General features: G+C 42.4%; 1 protein-coding gene and 1 long non-coding RNA gene across 2 annotated transcripts; both read right to left on the reverse strand.

Moving 5' to 3' along the window:
• Positions 1-2998: 2998 nt before the first annotated feature.
• Positions 2999-4328, reverse strand: LOC130094570 (uncharacterized). Its single transcript, XR_008807984.1, has 2 exons — positions 4183-4328; positions 2999-3229 (listed from the first exon to the last, which is right to left on the reverse strand). It is a non-coding gene; the product is annotated as an uncharacterized LOC130094570 (long non-coding RNA).
• Positions 4329-4380: 52 nt separating this feature from the next.
• si:ch211-156j16.1 (uncharacterized protein LOC564557 homolog) lies at positions 4381-16509 on the reverse strand. The gene is made up of 2 exons (XM_056260839.1): positions 16249-16509; positions 4381-4754 (listed from the first exon to the last, which is right to left on the reverse strand). Exons 1-2 carry the CDS (start codon positions 16310-16312, stop codon positions 4381-4383), a joined length of 438 nt encoding a protein of 145 aa, XP_056116814.1. The 5' UTR covers positions 16313-16509.
• Positions 16510-17217: the final 708 nt, after the last annotated feature.

Genomic DNA, 17217 nt, shown 5'->3' on the forward strand with positions numbered 1-17217 from the left:
TTTGTCTTTCAAATGTAGTGAAGTTAAAGTAAAAAGTTTCCATAAAATATAACACTCAAAGTACAGATACTCAAAAAGTGTACTTAAGTAGGCCCTACAGTACTCAAGTAAATGTACTTTGTTACTGTCCACCTCTGATGACAGGGAAGGGAACCCGTTGTAACATCCTACAAGGTAAAAAAAAAAAAAAAGAATGACCTGACATCTAGTCGAGAAGACTAGTAATAATATTAAAGTTAATCAGATATGGGTTGTGTCAGAAATCGCCCTTATACCCTCATATCAATATCAAATGTATTTCTAGAACACAGTTCCAGTAGTGGGACTGAATGTGAGATTGAATAAGTGCACTCAATAATATCCACAATTATTTCGGACACCAAAAGGGATGTTCCCTCAAATAGTGCCCCATTTAAAGTCTCTATGAAAAGTTGTTTGGCTTTTAGTATGAATATGTTAGCCTTACTGTTATCTATAAGCTAGTGTGCTCCAAAACAATGACAAAATTTGCATATAGAAGGCCGAACCCAAAGTTGAAAATGAAAATCTGGTTGATGTCAGAATCCAACGTCAGATTGATGTTAATCTCTAACGTTGGACAGATGTTGTATTGTGGATGAAAATGAAAATCGGGTTGACGTCAGAAACCAACATCAGTCGACTTTCATTTCCAACCAAAATGCAGTGTCCGTCTGACGTTGGATGTTGACGTCAAATATTTTGGGGGGCAGCTGTTTGGGACTCTGTTGTTATTTACCCTACTTAACCAGAGAGGTCACTGAAGAACATATTCATATTTACAGCGATGCATTTACTCATTAACTCTATCTCTTCCTCTGTCAGTCTTTATAAGGGATTAGAGAGACCGAGTGTGTGGGTGTGTGTTTGTGTGAGAAAAAGACCGTGCATAGGCATGTATAGGCTATGTGTGTGTGCCTAGTAAACCCTGTGAGGACCAAATGGACATTTTTTGGTTCCCATGATGAAACAGCTTTTTTTCTTCTTCTTCTTCTTCTTCTTTTTTTTTTTGAAAATGTTACAATGCAGAAAGCTTTCTGTGATGGGTAGGTTTAGGGTTTGGGGCTTGAAAATGTTATTACAGTTCAACTGCTTATACACAAAATCCTTACTTGTCACACAATTTCTGAAACCTGACACTCAAACACCACACACACCAAATCTGCAAAACGATGCACCAATTCTTGGCCATCGGCTCCGTTTTCAATTTCATAAAACACCTTTTGCAAACCACAACACACAATTCTCTATGTAACACACGAAAATTTAACAGGAAGTATTATCACTAATTCATCAGTGCCTCACACTAACTCCTCACATGTGCAAACATTGCTTTACTTAACATCACCAACCAATCATGGCTTTAGAATAGGCCTAGGTCAAGTTATAGGTTTTTCGGACTGTGTAATACTGTATTCACAACCACAAACGCTTACAGTCAATAGTTTGGTTTCAATCTTGCTTTCGTGTTTACTGCGAATTTTTCAACATCTCTCTGCCAGTGACTTTCAATCTTGTAAATGTACATAGAAGCTCATGAAAGAGCTTTAGGTTTCGAATAACTGTGTATATCCAAAATAACAAAGGTGTTTGCAACGTAAGACAAATGTTTGCTTTTGAGATGTGTTTGTGATATTTTGAATGCAGTGCTTCATTTTGCAAGAGATGTGAGGCATTTTGTGTATGCAATTCTTGGATTTGTGTGTAAAGTTTTGAAAAAAAGAGGCAAGGTTTTGAAAATGTGTGTAAGTAGTTGAAAAAAACTGTAACACGGTATAAAAACCATTACGCCAATGGAATGTCCTCATAATGACAGGAATACCAGTGTGTGTGTGTGTGTGTGAGAGAGAGAGAGAGGCTGGAATGCGGAGTAAAAGGGGCTGAAAGTAAACACAGACAAACAGACAATGTTATCTGGAATCCACTAACACAACAACACAACATGGCAATACAACATACTTTGGAACTTTTTTTATTGAAACTGAACAATAATAACTAAACAAAAAAACACCACCCCCAAAATACAAAGACAATCAGTCGGTTATAAGTGAATTCTGAGATCAAATGGTAAAATGTGATCATATAGTGACGGGATATAAAGAGGAATCTGGCAAAACAAAAAATATCGTTGCAAACAGTTGCAGTGTCTAAAGTCCTTTCTCAATATTGAACATTTATTCTTCATCATTCAGTGCACCCATTACTGATCTCTTAAAGCACAGCCCAGGATAGCCACGCTAGAACGTCAGTAAGAAACACAAACCCAACATTGACAAAAAAGAAATGCAAACAACTAAACCATGCAAAATGTCTGTATGCTGTTAAAATGTCGTAATCCATGGTGAGAAACATCAGGATTTTAGTTATACATGCCAATAGCAGCTGCACGCATGAAGCTAAGCTGATTGGAACACATAATAATGATGCGTCCCAGAGGAAGTGATGTCACTTTTGGAATGGGTGACAGTTAACAACACAGTCAAGTCACTCCGTATTTATGCACTTCAAAAGAGTAAATTTCAAGCACTTATTGTGTGCTGCTCCCCTTAAATATGAATTTAAAAAATTAGTTAATGCCGCTAGACCAGTAAATTACACATCTTGAGCCTATTCTGAGAACAGAATGTGTCCACAGCATCTGCCTATATGTATCATAAACTGTAGTGTACATAATGCGGCATAGTCCTATTGGACACATCTGTAGAGAGGAAAAAGAGAGAAATTGAGAAAAATAATGATCTTGGATTGGCTTTTTGTCACACATGAAGACATTAAATATCTTTGTATGATATTTACACTCAGTGGAATTAAAAAAACATACAAGCTTTTGCTTGCATGTGCAGTTCTTTGCTTATTTTTGTTTATTAGGCCATTCACAAACTCACAGTTAGAAACCACATTCATTCACATCATGTTACATTAATATGCATTAAAGATATTGTAACTTCCTGTGGCCTCCCACTGTTAGGGTATAAATGAGTTTTTCCGGGCTAAATAAGGGGCTTGTGGGCGTTGGGGAGGTGTCTTTGTCAGAGGGTTGGGGAGGGCATCTTTTTCAATTGGAAAGGGGATGGGGCACTCTCCTGCTCCCCTTATAGTCCTGGATGGATGGTGAGAGTGCTGCTTGCATTGTTTAAAACATTAGAACAATAGTTCAGAACTTCCGCAATTTCTTCTTCTTCTCTTCCTGTCGTGCCTTCCTTTTCAGGGGCTGGGAAAGAAAGACGACAAAGCAGTTTAGTACAAATGGCAGCAACAGACACTTATTAAAGCTTTTTTTTATACATGTAACATACAAAGATAAACAAACAAATAAATTACAGTACATTAATAGGTTATTGAAAATTTCAATTGCAATTATCAGTTTCATTCATGAGTTTGATTCAGAAATGATTCAGACATACTTGACAGAAATTGTACCAAAAAAACAACAACGTGTTTTTAAGGACATGAATACAATTGGTTATTTTTTGGCCCTCTTATTTTTTATTTTTTTTGGGCAACACCATGTTAGTACCACAAATAATATAGCATAAACAGCACTGTATTGCTGCCACTCCATTTCAGAACATTTGCAGAGTGATTTTCTAAGATGGTGAAGAGCGGTGCTAAGCATATAACCACTGCACTTCTGTTTGGCTTGTATAAGATTCCATTATGACATAATTTCCTTGTTTGGCATTAGCCTTGATACGGTTCAGTGGTGTTTTTCTCCAATATTTGCCATTTAGATGAACATTGGTAGAAGACTATTGGAGTAGCAACATAGTTGTGTTAAGCTGTTATATGTTTATATTTTAAGAGCAACTGTGTTACACAGATTAATCAGGATTATCTATGAAACAGTAAGACAGTTACAGAGATCAAGATGCTGTCTTGTTTTTGAGGCTTTCGTTTCTTTGCAGTCCTACAACATAGAAATCATTTACTGTCAGCATGCAATATTTCACCTCAGTCATTCATACAGAGAACATGTTCATAAAGCAGCCACGACATCTGTCACACAGTATTATCTGTACAACATTGGATAAGCAAAAAGGTCTTGTAAATAATGACAAAATTTTCATCCCTTTAATGATATTCTTTAAAAAGTTATATACGTATATATAATAATAATAATAATAAAATAATATTAAATCATATGATAATAATAAAAGTACTTACGAGTACTGGCCCATTCTTCTGACCACCAAGATGATAACAGCAATGACAACAATCACTCCGACCAATGCGCCGATTACGATCCCCACCAACTGTCCCGTGCCCATACCTGGAATAAGGAAGAACACCAGATATCATGTCAATGACTGCTCATCCTCGCTCACACAGATTCTCAATTCAAATTCTCAACTGTAACAATATTTACACTGTATGTCTGTGGTATATCTCACCTTCTTCCCCCTCTATCTCTACATCTCCTGGTTCTGCTATCGACTTTGTGACCTCAGTAGGGGTTTCAGTGGTGGCCACCACTGCTGGTAGAGCTGTTGATTTTGCTGCATCTCTTGGGGCTGTGGTTTCTATTGGGATTACTGATTGTGTAACTTGTGCTCCTGTGGAAACTGATGGCGCTTCTTCTGTTGAGGCAGCTGCTTCTGTAGCCTCAGAAACAGGGCCTGGTGTTGAAGCAGCCTCTTGAGGAGCTGATGCTTCTGTTGTGGCAATGACAGCAGTCGTTTCTGATGAAATGACTGGGTCTGGAGTCACCTCAGCCGCTGTTGGCACCACCAGAGTACCTGGTACATAAACAACAAAAAGGTTTTATAAAAATGTTATACTAGAAACCCACCCTTAGATGTTACATTTCAACATAAGGGGAGACCTCTGCATTAGAGAGTTGGATGAAAATGGAGAAATTCCAGAGACACTGATTTTTTGGTTCTCTAGTGCTTGTATCAGATGGGTGAGCCAGAATGTTCTCATGGCCTGCTGTTAATAGTGAGAACATTCCGGCCTCTCCATCAGCCCAAACACAGACTCACACGTTCACTTAGACAGTCACATTACGTACAAAAACATTCTGCCATTCCACCATACAGAAAGTCACGCCCTTCAGCTCCACACTAATGAGATCACTTCCTTTTTACGTCATACCTTCAACCAGACTAATTGTCTCACTTCCTGGGTTAAGTCGGCAATAACTGCACACAAGGAAATGAAGCACTGGAGAAAAAACATGGCCAAAAAGTTTCCTCAGTGGTTGATCTTAGATCTTTCTGCACTACTCACAATGACTTCAGCAACCATTAGAGACAAACAGCAAAAACTGATTTCAGATCTGTGCTGGTGTCGAAGCCAGATGGACTGCATATGAGAGACTTTCTCTCGCCGATCTGTAGGGAACCTCCCTTTATAATAACACCACCTCAGCTGCTGAAATACACTTAAAATATCAAACTCAGCATTGGTTAAAAAACTCAGCACACATTATCAACTCTGGGTTAATGGCAAATTAATGTTAGGGTTCTTTTGTAACAGAAAATGTTCATATGAGTTTAATGAAGCAGATTTATCTTTCACTGATTATTATGCGACTCAGACACTTTCCGCAGTGTGGAATTTAAAGGGTTTGTTTGTTCACCCAAATAAAAATGTGTCATCATTTACTTATGTAGTCTTTCCTCTGTAAAACCCTGAAGGGGAAATTCAGAAGAATATCCTGGCCATTATTTTTAAAATGTTAAAATTATATGAGAGGAAATTTTTTCAATAGTCCATGACTTATTGTGAGGCCATAAAATAATTGTGTTTGAGTTATAAACCAAATGTTATGGTACAGTAAAAATCTCTCTGTAGCTCTTCCCTGCACGTTCATGAGAGTTCATAAGAGAAGTAGCAATGCTCATTTTGTGTACAAATCCTTTCAGTATTGATCCAGTTCACAAAACCAGTTGGAATGATTCCTTCATAATGACAATTTATAAAACGTTTAAGGTACTTTTGAGTTCTTTTTAAAGTTTGAAAGCTTAATTTCCTTATTCATCGTAACTGCATTGAAAGAACGAGAAGCATACAAAATATCTTCTTTTATGTTCCACAGAAGAAAGAAAGACCAACATGAGGTTGTCAATGACAGATGTTTCATTTTAGGGTGAACTTGTTCTAATAACATGTTCCCACTCAGTTTGTAATTTTAAACTTAAATTTATATAACCTAATTAACTAGACTCCCAAAATAAAGTGTCATAACAATTAAAGACCTCTTACGTGAGAGGAGAACATTAATTGTAAGTGGGTGTAAAAAAAAAAAGACCTATTCTGCTCCAAAGATCACTGTTGCTTTTCATAGTGCCACAATCAAACAAAACTATCCTGTTAATAATGGGGTCAGAGATCAGAATGTCCTGGGTGTATTTGTGCTTGAGTGCTTACATTAATGTTCTTGTTGACTGCTGCTAACAATCAGCTCATTATGTTTGAGACCCCAACAATTAGTTCTAAGTATGGCTCTCTTCCTTTCCAACCACCACACACACACTCACATAAATACACATGATGTGATGGGAGGAGCAGAGTATGGAGAAAGAGCCAGCTGTTCTCTCCCTCTATTTCTCTGAGTTGTACACAGCAGCATGGGCAGAAACTGTAACTGTAATTTATGTAAGAAATAATGTAGGCTACAGTCAACCGCTCATTATCGAGAAATAAACCCCGACATGGTGATCAGGACTTGTGAGGGCCATTCGTAATTTTATAATCTTACCTGTGTATATATAGGGCATTTTTACGAAAATTGAACACTGAGACGCAAGATGGTGAAAGTCACGTTTGTATTAAAAAATCAAAAAGCAAGTCCGCTGTGTGATATGAGAGACTTGAAAGTAGTCCTCTTCAATTTCCTGGATTAACAGACTGATATTCATGTTATTTTTAATGAGCAGGCGCAAACTTCCGGTGTCAGCCGCTTTAAATTATTTAAATTATTTTACTTTTATATTTATTTGTTATTCTGCTTGTGTAACATGATCTGTTCTGGTTGTGTTTTGGTTCTGTTTTCCCTGTTCCTGTTTGCCTGTGGGACTTAGGCCCTGTCCACACGAACACGGGTATTTTCAAAACCGCAGCTTTTTCTATGCGGGTTAGCCGTTCGTCCACACGCAAACGCAGTATCAGGTCGCTGAAACCGAACCTTTTTGAAAACTCCTGCCAGGGTGAAGAGTTTCAGAAACTCCGATTGCAGTGTTGTCGTGTAACCGGTGAAACCAGAGATTTTGGCTTGTGACGTCGGAATACGCGCTGTTATCTCCTTTGCTTGACGTCAGATTGTGTGCCGCTATCTCCTTTGTTTACAGGAGGCGAGTCTGTGCAATGGCGGACGTAGCCAAAATATTGCTGCTAATAACTGTGCTAACAGGGCTTGCATGCATACAGATACATGCACAGTTCTCCCATTATATTGCGGAACAGAGGCGTCAGAATGCAATAGTACGCATGTCACTATGACAACATGTTGTTAGCCTACCAGAACTGGTAATAACCTTTTTATCAGGCTTCTGATTGGCCAACGTGGCTTTACGGTTAGGGTTATATCGCTTATAGCGTGTTTTTGCGTTTTCATGTGGACAGAGTTTTTTTTTTAAAACCGTACTTGTGTGAGCAATATATATATTTTTTTAAACAGAGGAAAAACTCAGTTTATAAAAATACCCATGTACGTGTGGACTAGGCCTAGTTTCCTAGTGTGTGTCAGTGCATTTCCTTGATTAATGATTCAGTTCACCTGTCGTCCAATTAATTTATTAAGTGTATTTAAATCCTGTGTTCATTCAGTTCTTTGCTTGGTGTTGTTTATGATACGTGGTTTTGTTATTTCTCCTTCACAGTATTTGTGATTAAAGATTGTTATTTTTGAGCTATCTCCTTCGTCGTGCTATATTGATAGCAACCACACAATTTATTCCCACGGCTTACTACAACGTCTGCATGTTTTACTAATTCGTTCCCTAATTTTAAGTAAATGGAGCACACTATATACTAATAATTCATTCCTTCGTTTTACTAAATCATAGCCATGTTGTAATAATTTTCTCCTTTTTTTAGTTAAATCAAAATGAGTGAACAAATAAGTTCAATGTGATCTAAATTTTCTAAACCAAGAGCACGAATTCTTAATTTGTGGCCACGATATATTTCTGTCTGCATGTCATGTGCGGGGCTCCGGACAAACTGGTATTTGTTGTCATATTAGTTTAATTATTTTATAGTAATAATCACACAAAAAAAAAACACACTGGTTTGTAGCACAAATAGTTTTACAGTTTACTGGACTTTGTTATTCTTCTAGTTATTTACCTATCGCAGCTAGTTAATTAAAAGTCATATATTCACAGGAAATAGCTCACTTCTGCATTGAAAAATAAGGTGGATACAACATTGCCATTGTTGATGATCCATCCATCCATTCTCCAAACCGTATGTCCTTTTTGTGGATGGTGGCAGTGATAAGGAAATATCAGATAGCTGAATGCCATAATTGACCAATCAGAATCGAGTAATTTCAGAGCACATGTAATAAAAGAAAGGGAGATTTAAGATTGAGAAACAGCAAAGACTAACAGCCTTTCTGCTATAACTGCAATGAGTCAAAACCCACTAAAATAGTACAGGCATGTGTGTGTGTGTCAGTGAAAAACTACCCATTGAATGATCAAATTCAAATCTATGACCAAGCCTGAAACATTTCCCTGACAAAAAAACATACCATAAAAGGGAAAGGCAAGGAAAAGGAGAGACAAATAGAGGAGAAAATCAGAGAACAAGGGAAATAGAGCACAAGAGGCCAGTATTGGGTGTCTGTCGAACAATTAATTGAATTACTCTAAATCTATATAAAAAAGAATATCCATCAGCTGCTTCAGCGTGTGTGTGTTTTTTCAGGCTGTGAGGGAGTATGATGCTGGAATGTTTTTGTACAGGAAGAACAAGTGAAGAACATCTCATGAAAGCAGATTCCCTCCCTCTCACAGATACACATACACACGCATGTCATGAGTGGGTAGCAGGGTAGAGCAAGTGGAAAATATCTCTTATCACTAGAACAGTACACACACATGCTTAGGCTCTCACACTCATAATCTCCAGGGAACAACATACTGTATCACAGACTAACACACACACACACACACACACACTCTAATCTAAAATACAACAGAAGTTCAGACCTGAGGGAGACAAAGCTCAATATCTACTCAAGCTCCATAATTACCCACAAATCTAAATTCTAAATACTAAGAACTAAATAATTCTAAATCTAAATACATTTGTGAAGTTTACCGACATTGATTGTGAGTTCTGAAGAGTTCAGTTCAGATTCAGGAGTGAGGCGTTCACTCTGATTGGCATTCAGAATTAATAGTTCCCTTTCGAGGGAACTCTCGATGCGTCACTTGACGCTTTGGGAACGCCCCCAGCGTGCATGCGTCTGAGCATCAATGTCAACTAGTCCAATGGAAAGAATGAGCGTCACGGGCGGGTGACGTCATGACCAGGAAGGGATAAAGGCTCACCCGGTGAAACGCGGCATTAGCTTCTGTGTCTCAGCAAGCGATCTGTGTCATTTTGTCTCTGTCTATTTACTGTTGTCTGTTGCGGAAAAGGATGGAAACTAAACAAGTGTACAAACAGTGTGCTTCTCCCTGCCCGCGTTATTTAACGGGTGGGGACACACACGAGCTTTGTGTCGTTTGTTTGGGAGTGGAGCATGCGGTCTCAGCCTTCGAGGGGGCTGAGTGCCAGCATTGTGAGATGTTACCGCTTCGCAGGCTCCGCTCTCGCCTGTCACTCTTTGATAAAGAGAGTGGGCAGGCTCGCGATCCGCAGGGATCAGGACCCGCGTCTGCTGAGGCAGCGCGGAGATTGCATTCCTGGGGATCGCAAAAGGAACTTTCGGAGGGGTTGGAGACGGGTCCGAGGGCTCTTTCTCCTTCCTTACCCGAGAGATCCAACGCTCTCCCCCCGGTGTCGGAAGCACGCTCTGCGGTTTCTTCCGCCCGGGGAGAGAGCCCTCCATTACTTTATTGCTCTTCCTCCGAGGAGGTTGATGCGATGAGTTTGGAGAGTGAAAGCACACACATGGGGGAAAGAGATTCACAATTTATTTCCCCAGCATATGATGAGCTGGTGGATGTTATGTCGCGGGCTGTAGAGAAATTAAATATTGAATGGCCATCTGAGAAGAAGGGCGCTCGTCCTAAAAGCAAATTAGATGAGCGCTTTTTATCTTCCACCACATTATCTCCACCACGAGGGCTTCCATTTTTTCCCGATTTGCACAATGAAATATCTAAATCGTGGAATAAACCTTACTCATCACGTCTTTTCAGCCCTCAAGTTAACACTTATTCGAGAATAAGAGGGCTGAAAGAGTATGGTTATGAGGCGATGCCCCAGGCGGAAGAGAATTTAGCCAGTTATCTTTCCCCTGGTCCCGCATCGTCTCTGAAAGCCTCGGCTTTGCCCACTAGACCGCTCAAAGCCACTTCGGTGTTAGTAGGCAAAGCTTATACGGCAGCAGGTCAAGCTGGAGCATGTCTGCATACTATGGCAGTGCTCCAGGCTTATCAAGCTGACCTGCTGGGGGATCTGGATAGTAGTGAGGGAGTCAGTCATGACGATATTCGTGAACTTCGTCGGGCTACCGATCTTTCTCTCAGGGCTACTAAGGAGACCGCCAGAGCAATTGGGCGGTCTATGGCAGCCTTGGTAGCTACTGAGAGACATTTATGGTTAAATCTGTCTGAAATTAAAGAAAAAGATCGAGCTTTTTTATTAGATGCTCCGCTTGAACCTTCTGGTCTCTTCGGCGACGCAGTCCACGCGGTCGTCGAGAGATTTCAGGAGTCAAAGAAACAAGCTGACGTTTTTAAAAAGTTTATCCCTCGCCGGGTCCAGCCCCCTGGGGCTGCTGGGCGTGAGCAGCCCCAGCCGTCGAGCTCATCATATCGTGTGCATCAGAAAGAGAGTGTTGCGTCTCGTGCACCTCCACGTAGAGACTGGAGACGGACGCAACCCTCTCAACCGAAGTCTTCTAAGTCGAAGCCGGATCTGAGGACCGTTCTTCAGGCGAAGAAGACTTCGGTTCAAAAAAAAAAAAGGTCCTGATGTTCATGCATCAGGCCTGTGAGGACAGCCCCGACCGAAGTGGAGCGGTGTACACCTCATTATACGGTGCCCGTTCCATTTCGGGGTCCTCACGAGACCGTTCTGCCAACCCTGCCACCCTCGGTGCTTCAGGGCGCAGCGGTCTCCAGCGAGTCGCTGATGCTATGCTGCGGCACAGCATCGGTTTCGCGCCCTCTGAGGGGGGCCTTAGAGCGGCCAGTTCAGGTAGTTCCTGCCATTATGTTTCAGGCTCCGGAATTAGCCGTCTCGATAACACCAGAGACCAGCCTCGAGAGGCTGGTTCCCTTAGTAAATTTTCTGGCAGCGTGGAAGCTTCTGCCGAATATTTCTCGTTGGGTCCTGCAGATTGTAGAGAAAGGATACAGAATCCAGTTTGGTTCTCGTCCTCCTCGTTACAACGGGGTGCTGCCCACAGTGGTGCATCCCGAGCAGGCTCTGGTAATGGAGCAAGAGGTAAAGGCCCTGTTAGCAAAGGAAGCTATAGAACAGGTGTACTCACCCGACAGAGAGTCGGGTTTTTACAGCCGTTATTTCTTTGTCCAAAAAAAGGATGGAGGGTTGCGTCCCATTTTAGATCTTCGTCTGTTAAATCGTTCGGTACAGAAACTCAAGTTCAAGATGCTGACACTCAAGCAGATCGTGACTCAAATCAGATCCGAGGACTGGTTTGTCACGATAGATCTGAAGGACGCTTACTTCCATGTCTCCATCCTCCCTCAGCACAGGAAGTTCCTAAGGTTTTCTTTCGGGGGCAAAGAATACCAATATCGGGTTCTTCCTTTCGGTCTAGCTTTATCACCCCGCACGTTCACGAAATGCGTGGATGCAGCTCTAGCCCCTCTCAGGCTTCAGGGCATACGTATTCTGAACTACATCGACGACTGGCTGATTCTAGCGGAATCAGAGCAGTTGGCGGTTCGGCACCGAGGTGTCGTTCTCGCTCATATGCAGATGTTGGGGTTGAGGCTCAATGCCAAGAAAAGTGTGCTTTCTCCAGTACAGAGAACCACTTTCCTTGGTGTGGTATGGGATTCAGTGACGATGCGGGCCACTCTATCGCCCGTTCGTGTAGCTGCTATCCTGACAGCCACCAAAGAGCTAAAGCTAGGCCAGTCACGCACTGTAAAACAGTTCGAGAGACTGTTGGGTCTTTTGGCGGCAGCGTCCAACGTGATTCCTTTTGGCCTGCTGTACATGAGACCTTTGCAGTGGTGGCTCAGGACCAGAGGGTTCTCCCCGAGGGGAAACCCACTTCGTATGATCAAGATCACGCGGCGATGCCTTCGTGCCTTGGTTATATGGAGAAAACACTGGTTCTTAACCCAGGGTCCGGTGTTGGGAGCTCTCTGCCATCGAGTTACGATCTCGACAGATGCTTCCCTCACCGGCTGGGGAGCGGTAATGGAAGGCCGCTCGGTTCAGGGTCGGTGGAGGAGCCATCATCTTTCTTGGCACATAAATTGCCTGGAGATGATGGCCGTCTTCAATGCGTTGAAGCAATTCCTCCCAGACCTGAGGGGCCATCATGTGCTCGTCCGTACAGACAACACATCGGTGGTCTCTTATCTGAACCGTCAGGGGGGTCTGCGGTCGCGTCCGCTTTGCAAGCTGGCGCACCAGATCCTCCTGTGGTCTCTGGGGAAGGTACTCTCCCTGAGGGCAGTGTATATTCCTGGGGACCAGAATATTGGGGCAGACATCCTGTCGAGGCAGGAGCTGAGGCCAGGGGACTGGAGACTCCACCCCGAGGCGGTGGAGAAAATTTGGGAGTTTTACGGCCAAGCAGAGGTGGATCTGTTTGCGTCTCAGCATACGACGCACTGTCCACTTTGGTTCTCCCTTACTCACCCAGCCCCCCTGGGGCTGGATGCTATGGTGCAGACGTGGCCGAGGCTACGTCTGTACGCATTTCCCCCTGTTGCTCTGCTCCCAGGAGTTCTGGAACGAGTCCGCCAGTACGGAATAAGCCTACTGCTAGTAGCACCACGCTGGCCGAGTCGGATCTGGTTTGCGGACCTGATCCATCTCTTAGACGGTCCTCCCTTGGAGATCCCGATCAGGAGAGACCTTCTGTCTCAGGCCGGGGGCACAATATTTCACCCTCGACCAGAAATTTGGAACCTGTGGGTTTGGCCTCTGAGGCGGCCCAACTCATAGAGAGTGGTCTCTCAGCTGAGGCTGCTGAGACCATTCTAAGCTCCAGAGCTCCAGCTACTAGGAAACTATATGCGCTTAAATGGAGAGTTTTTTCTGTATGGTGTCACCGACATCAGTGGGATCCAGTTAACTGTTCTGTGAACACAGTACTCGAGTTCCTGCAGGAGCGCTTTACGTCAGGTCTATGTCCTTCCACGCTCAAGGTCTACGTGGCGGCCATTGCGGCTTACCACGCCCTGGTGGGGGGTACATCGTTGGGTCGAGACCCCCTGATTACACGTTTCCTTCATGGCACTTTGAGGCTAAGGCCTGCAACTCGCACTAGGGTGCCAGCTTGGGATCTTGCTTTAGTACTAGAAGGCCTGTCTAGGGCTCCATTCGAGCCCTTAGTTTCGGTTTCAGAGAAGTTTCTTACCTTTAAGACTATCTTTCTGCTAGCTATTTCGTCCCTTAAGAGAGTTGGAGACCTTCAGGCCCTTTCGGTTTCCCCCACTTGCCTTGAGTTTGCACCGGGGATGGTCAAGGCATTCTTATATCCAAAACAGGGATACGTCCCTAAGGTGCCGACCTTGACTCCGAGGCCTATTGTGCTGCAGGCTTTCTGTCCTCCTCCTTTTACATCTGCGGACCAGGAAAGGCTGAACCTCTTGTGTCCAGTGCGAGCACTGGATACTTATGTTCATCGGACATCGTCAATGAGGAAGTCCGACCAGTTATTTATTTGCTTTGGATCACCTAAGAAGGGTCTTCCTGCTTCTAAACAGACGGTTAGTAAGTGGATAGTTGAGGCTATTTCACTTGCATACGAGTACTCTGACCTGCCGTGTCCTTTGGCGGTCAGAGCTCATTCTACGAGGGGTATGGCGGCCTCTGAAGCCTTACTATTTGGAGTTTCTCTTCAAGACGTTTGTGATGCGGCAGGCTGGTCCTCACCGCTCACATTCGTTAGGTTTTACAGCTTAGACCTGGATGCTGCCCCAGGTTCTCAGGTGCTTAGTGCTTAGTTTCAACAGACTGACACTCAGGTACTTGGAATTCTGGCGTTTTGGGTATTCTCGTTCCCAAAGCGTCAAGTGACGCATCGAGAGTTCCCTCGAAAGGGAACGTCTCAGGTTACGACTGTAACCGTAGTTCCCTGAGAAAGGGAACGAGACGATGCGTCACCCTGCCATACTTCCTGCTTCCCTGTGATCGGCTTGCTTCGACTTTTTGAAGCTAATGCCGCGTTTCACCGGGTGAGCCTTTATCCCTTCCTGGTCATGACGTCACCCGCCCGTGACGCTCATTCTTTCCATTGGACTAGTTGACATTGATGCTCAGACGCATGCACGCTGGGGGCGTTCCCAAAGCGTCAAGTGACGCATCGTCTCGTTCCCTTTCTCAGGGAACTACGGTTACAGTCGTAACCTGAGACGTTTTATGGAGTTAATTTGCATTCTCTGTCAGACAGTGTGGAGTTAATTTGAGGACATTAAGAATGAGCACAATAAAATTCAGATACAGATCCCTCATACAGAGCACTAATTAGTTGATTTAGATTATTATTTTTGTATTATTTTTATAGAGTAGGCCTACTTATAAAAATAAAAGCTCATTTAAAATGTTTATATTTTCGCTTTAGTTGAAGTTTTAGCAGTTTTATTATGTGCTTTAGTAATATTTAATAGTTAATTTATATTTCTATACAGCTTTAATCTATTTTTTTTTTTTTTACTTTTGAGAAGTGTATTCATATTATGAAGTTGTATGACAGTGACTTTAATGTATTTTGAGTCGTATGGAAATTCATTGAAAATCTGACTGCACTCTGAAGTTAAATGTGAGTTTGATTGAGCTCCGTGAATATAGGGTTGAGTTTGTGGTTGCATTCAGAGACCCTGAGAGAGTTTCAGGGTTCATGTAGCTAAATTAACACCCAGTACACCCAATACCTCGATGTGCTCTCACGTGTCAGTTTACCATTACTCTATTCATAACACACACACACACAACACATAACAGACAGAGTGTGCCATCTGAAAAGTTAAAAAGTTCATAGAACAACACAAATTTTATGTTCTTCCAAAAGAACTGTATATAATGCTGTATATTAAACAGTGTAGCCTAGAAACGTTTAGCTGTCTGATGACGCCCCGCTTTTAGAACAGGGAGTGGCACCACCAGACTGGGAGAATGGGAAAAATAGGAGACGAATGGCAACAGGAAAAAAGAATGAGAGAGACCGAAGGAAGTCTGAAGAGAAAGATTGTGCACTGGTGACGCTCCTCTGATTGCAGGGAGTGAAGTTTTCCCAGGTTTGAAACTTGCTGAGTATTTTAATGTGATGTTTAGAGGGCTGTAACCGACCCTGAGCAGTGAGTCAGAGTCGCTGCAGTTTAAAAATAACACACATGCCCCTCCAACCCACCTCTGAGAGGGGTGAAAGCTTGATACCCCGCCAAAGATGGTTACAAGCGAAGGGGGGTGAGGAGAGGGAGAGAAAGACGTACAAAATAAGCACATATGGGGCGTCTCTCTCTCTCTTTCTCTCAGGCCTGCACTGCTCTTAGATGTAACCAGCCTGTGTACGAAATGCTCAAATGCTTCCCTTAAATATAGAGTCGGCTCTATTAATACACATGTGTAACGTGTAACTCCAGAACCAGAAACGAAGCAATAAATCAGTGCTGACTAACTCAAAACTGGTATATAATGGTGTAACAATCATTGCACCATTACATCATTTTCCCATCACAAGGTCCAAATGAGAGGAACATAAGTCTGGATAATGTTTATCATGAACAGAAGGCACTGAAACACACACACATCAAACAAACATAATTTAGTGGAGATACTGTGTGTAATCAAACAAAACTGAATTGAATTAATGAAAGTTATGGTCACTAGAAACAGATGAGGAGAATGGACAGAGTGTGTGAAAGAAAGAATAGCACTGTGTTTGTGTTGACTTACTTGCTTGGATAAAGGTACAGAAAGGCCCTGCCAGGGCGACCAGCAGCAGCAGTACGATCCTCATCTTGGTCACTGTTGGTCACTATCCTCCAACTGAAGCTTTAACAAACTAAGAGGCTCCTGAAGGCACACAGCAGGCTCTGGATGAAATGCTGGCTCACGCACAGACGTGTGGCTTAAAGTTGGTTTGAATGGAAAGGGGCGGTGAGGTCTGGAGCAGCAGTCTGGACAGAGGCACTGAGAGCCAGAGTGAGAGAGAGGAAATGTGCTTTAGTGTGTCTTCAGAGGGGGAGGGGTTGGTTGGGCATTGGCGTTAGGTGGTCCTGCCCCTCATGCCTTCAAGTAAGTCTCTGTCAGTCTTGCTCTCTCTCTCTCTCTCTCTACTTGACTATCACTTTCTCAAGATAGTCTTTTACAAATTTTCATTTTAAACCATGAAAAGAGCTCCAAAATAAAAATAAAATTATAATCCATTTTCTTTTCTTTTTTATATTACTTTTACTGTTGCTTTTATTATTCTTAAATAGCCTATTCCCCAAAATCAGTCTAATGGAACAGGGTAGATGCCATGTAATCTTATGAGAATGAAAATGGGTCTGTGAGAGGCAGTCTTAGCAATGGTTTACATGTTGTATCCACCTTATTTTGCAAAACATAAGTAAGCTGTTCTGTGAATACGCAAGACTTTCCGATTCAATAGCTGCTATATAAATAACAAAGTGCAGTAAACTGTAAAACTTTTTGCATTACAAACCAGTGTGGCCGTACCCGTTCTTACATTTAAAAAGGTGTAGGCTATAGCCAACATTGAAAATATGGCTTTTCTAAAAAAAATATATAAAAAAATAAAAATCCAATGGACAAAAAAATGTTGAAAATTATATGTGACTTAATAGCCTACAGTACACCCTATTGTGTGTAAGCTATGTCTGTCCAGACTGTCCCTAATGACCACGCTGTGTCAAGTAA

The sequence above is a fragment of the Rhinichthys klamathensis genome, unplaced genomic scaffold, assembly GCF_029890125.1.
Source record: "Rhinichthys klamathensis goyatoka isolate OS25496 unplaced genomic scaffold, OSU_Roscu_1.1 h1tg000180l_1, whole genome shotgun sequence".
Taxonomy (NCBI): Eukaryota; Metazoa; Chordata; class Actinopteri; order Cypriniformes; family Leuciscidae; genus Rhinichthys; species Rhinichthys klamathensis.

Bases quoted from the DNA above. Each gene is read 5' to 3' on its own strand.
- si:ch211-156j16.1 (XM_056260839.1), bottom strand. From the start codon at position 16,312: ATGAGGATCGTACTGCTGCTGCTGGTCGCCCTGGCAGGGCCTTTCTGT. The intron at 4,755-16,248 runs GTAAGTCAACAC...TTTATGTACCAG, and splicing joins CTGTACCTTTATCCAAGCAA to GTACTCTGGTGGTGCCAACA.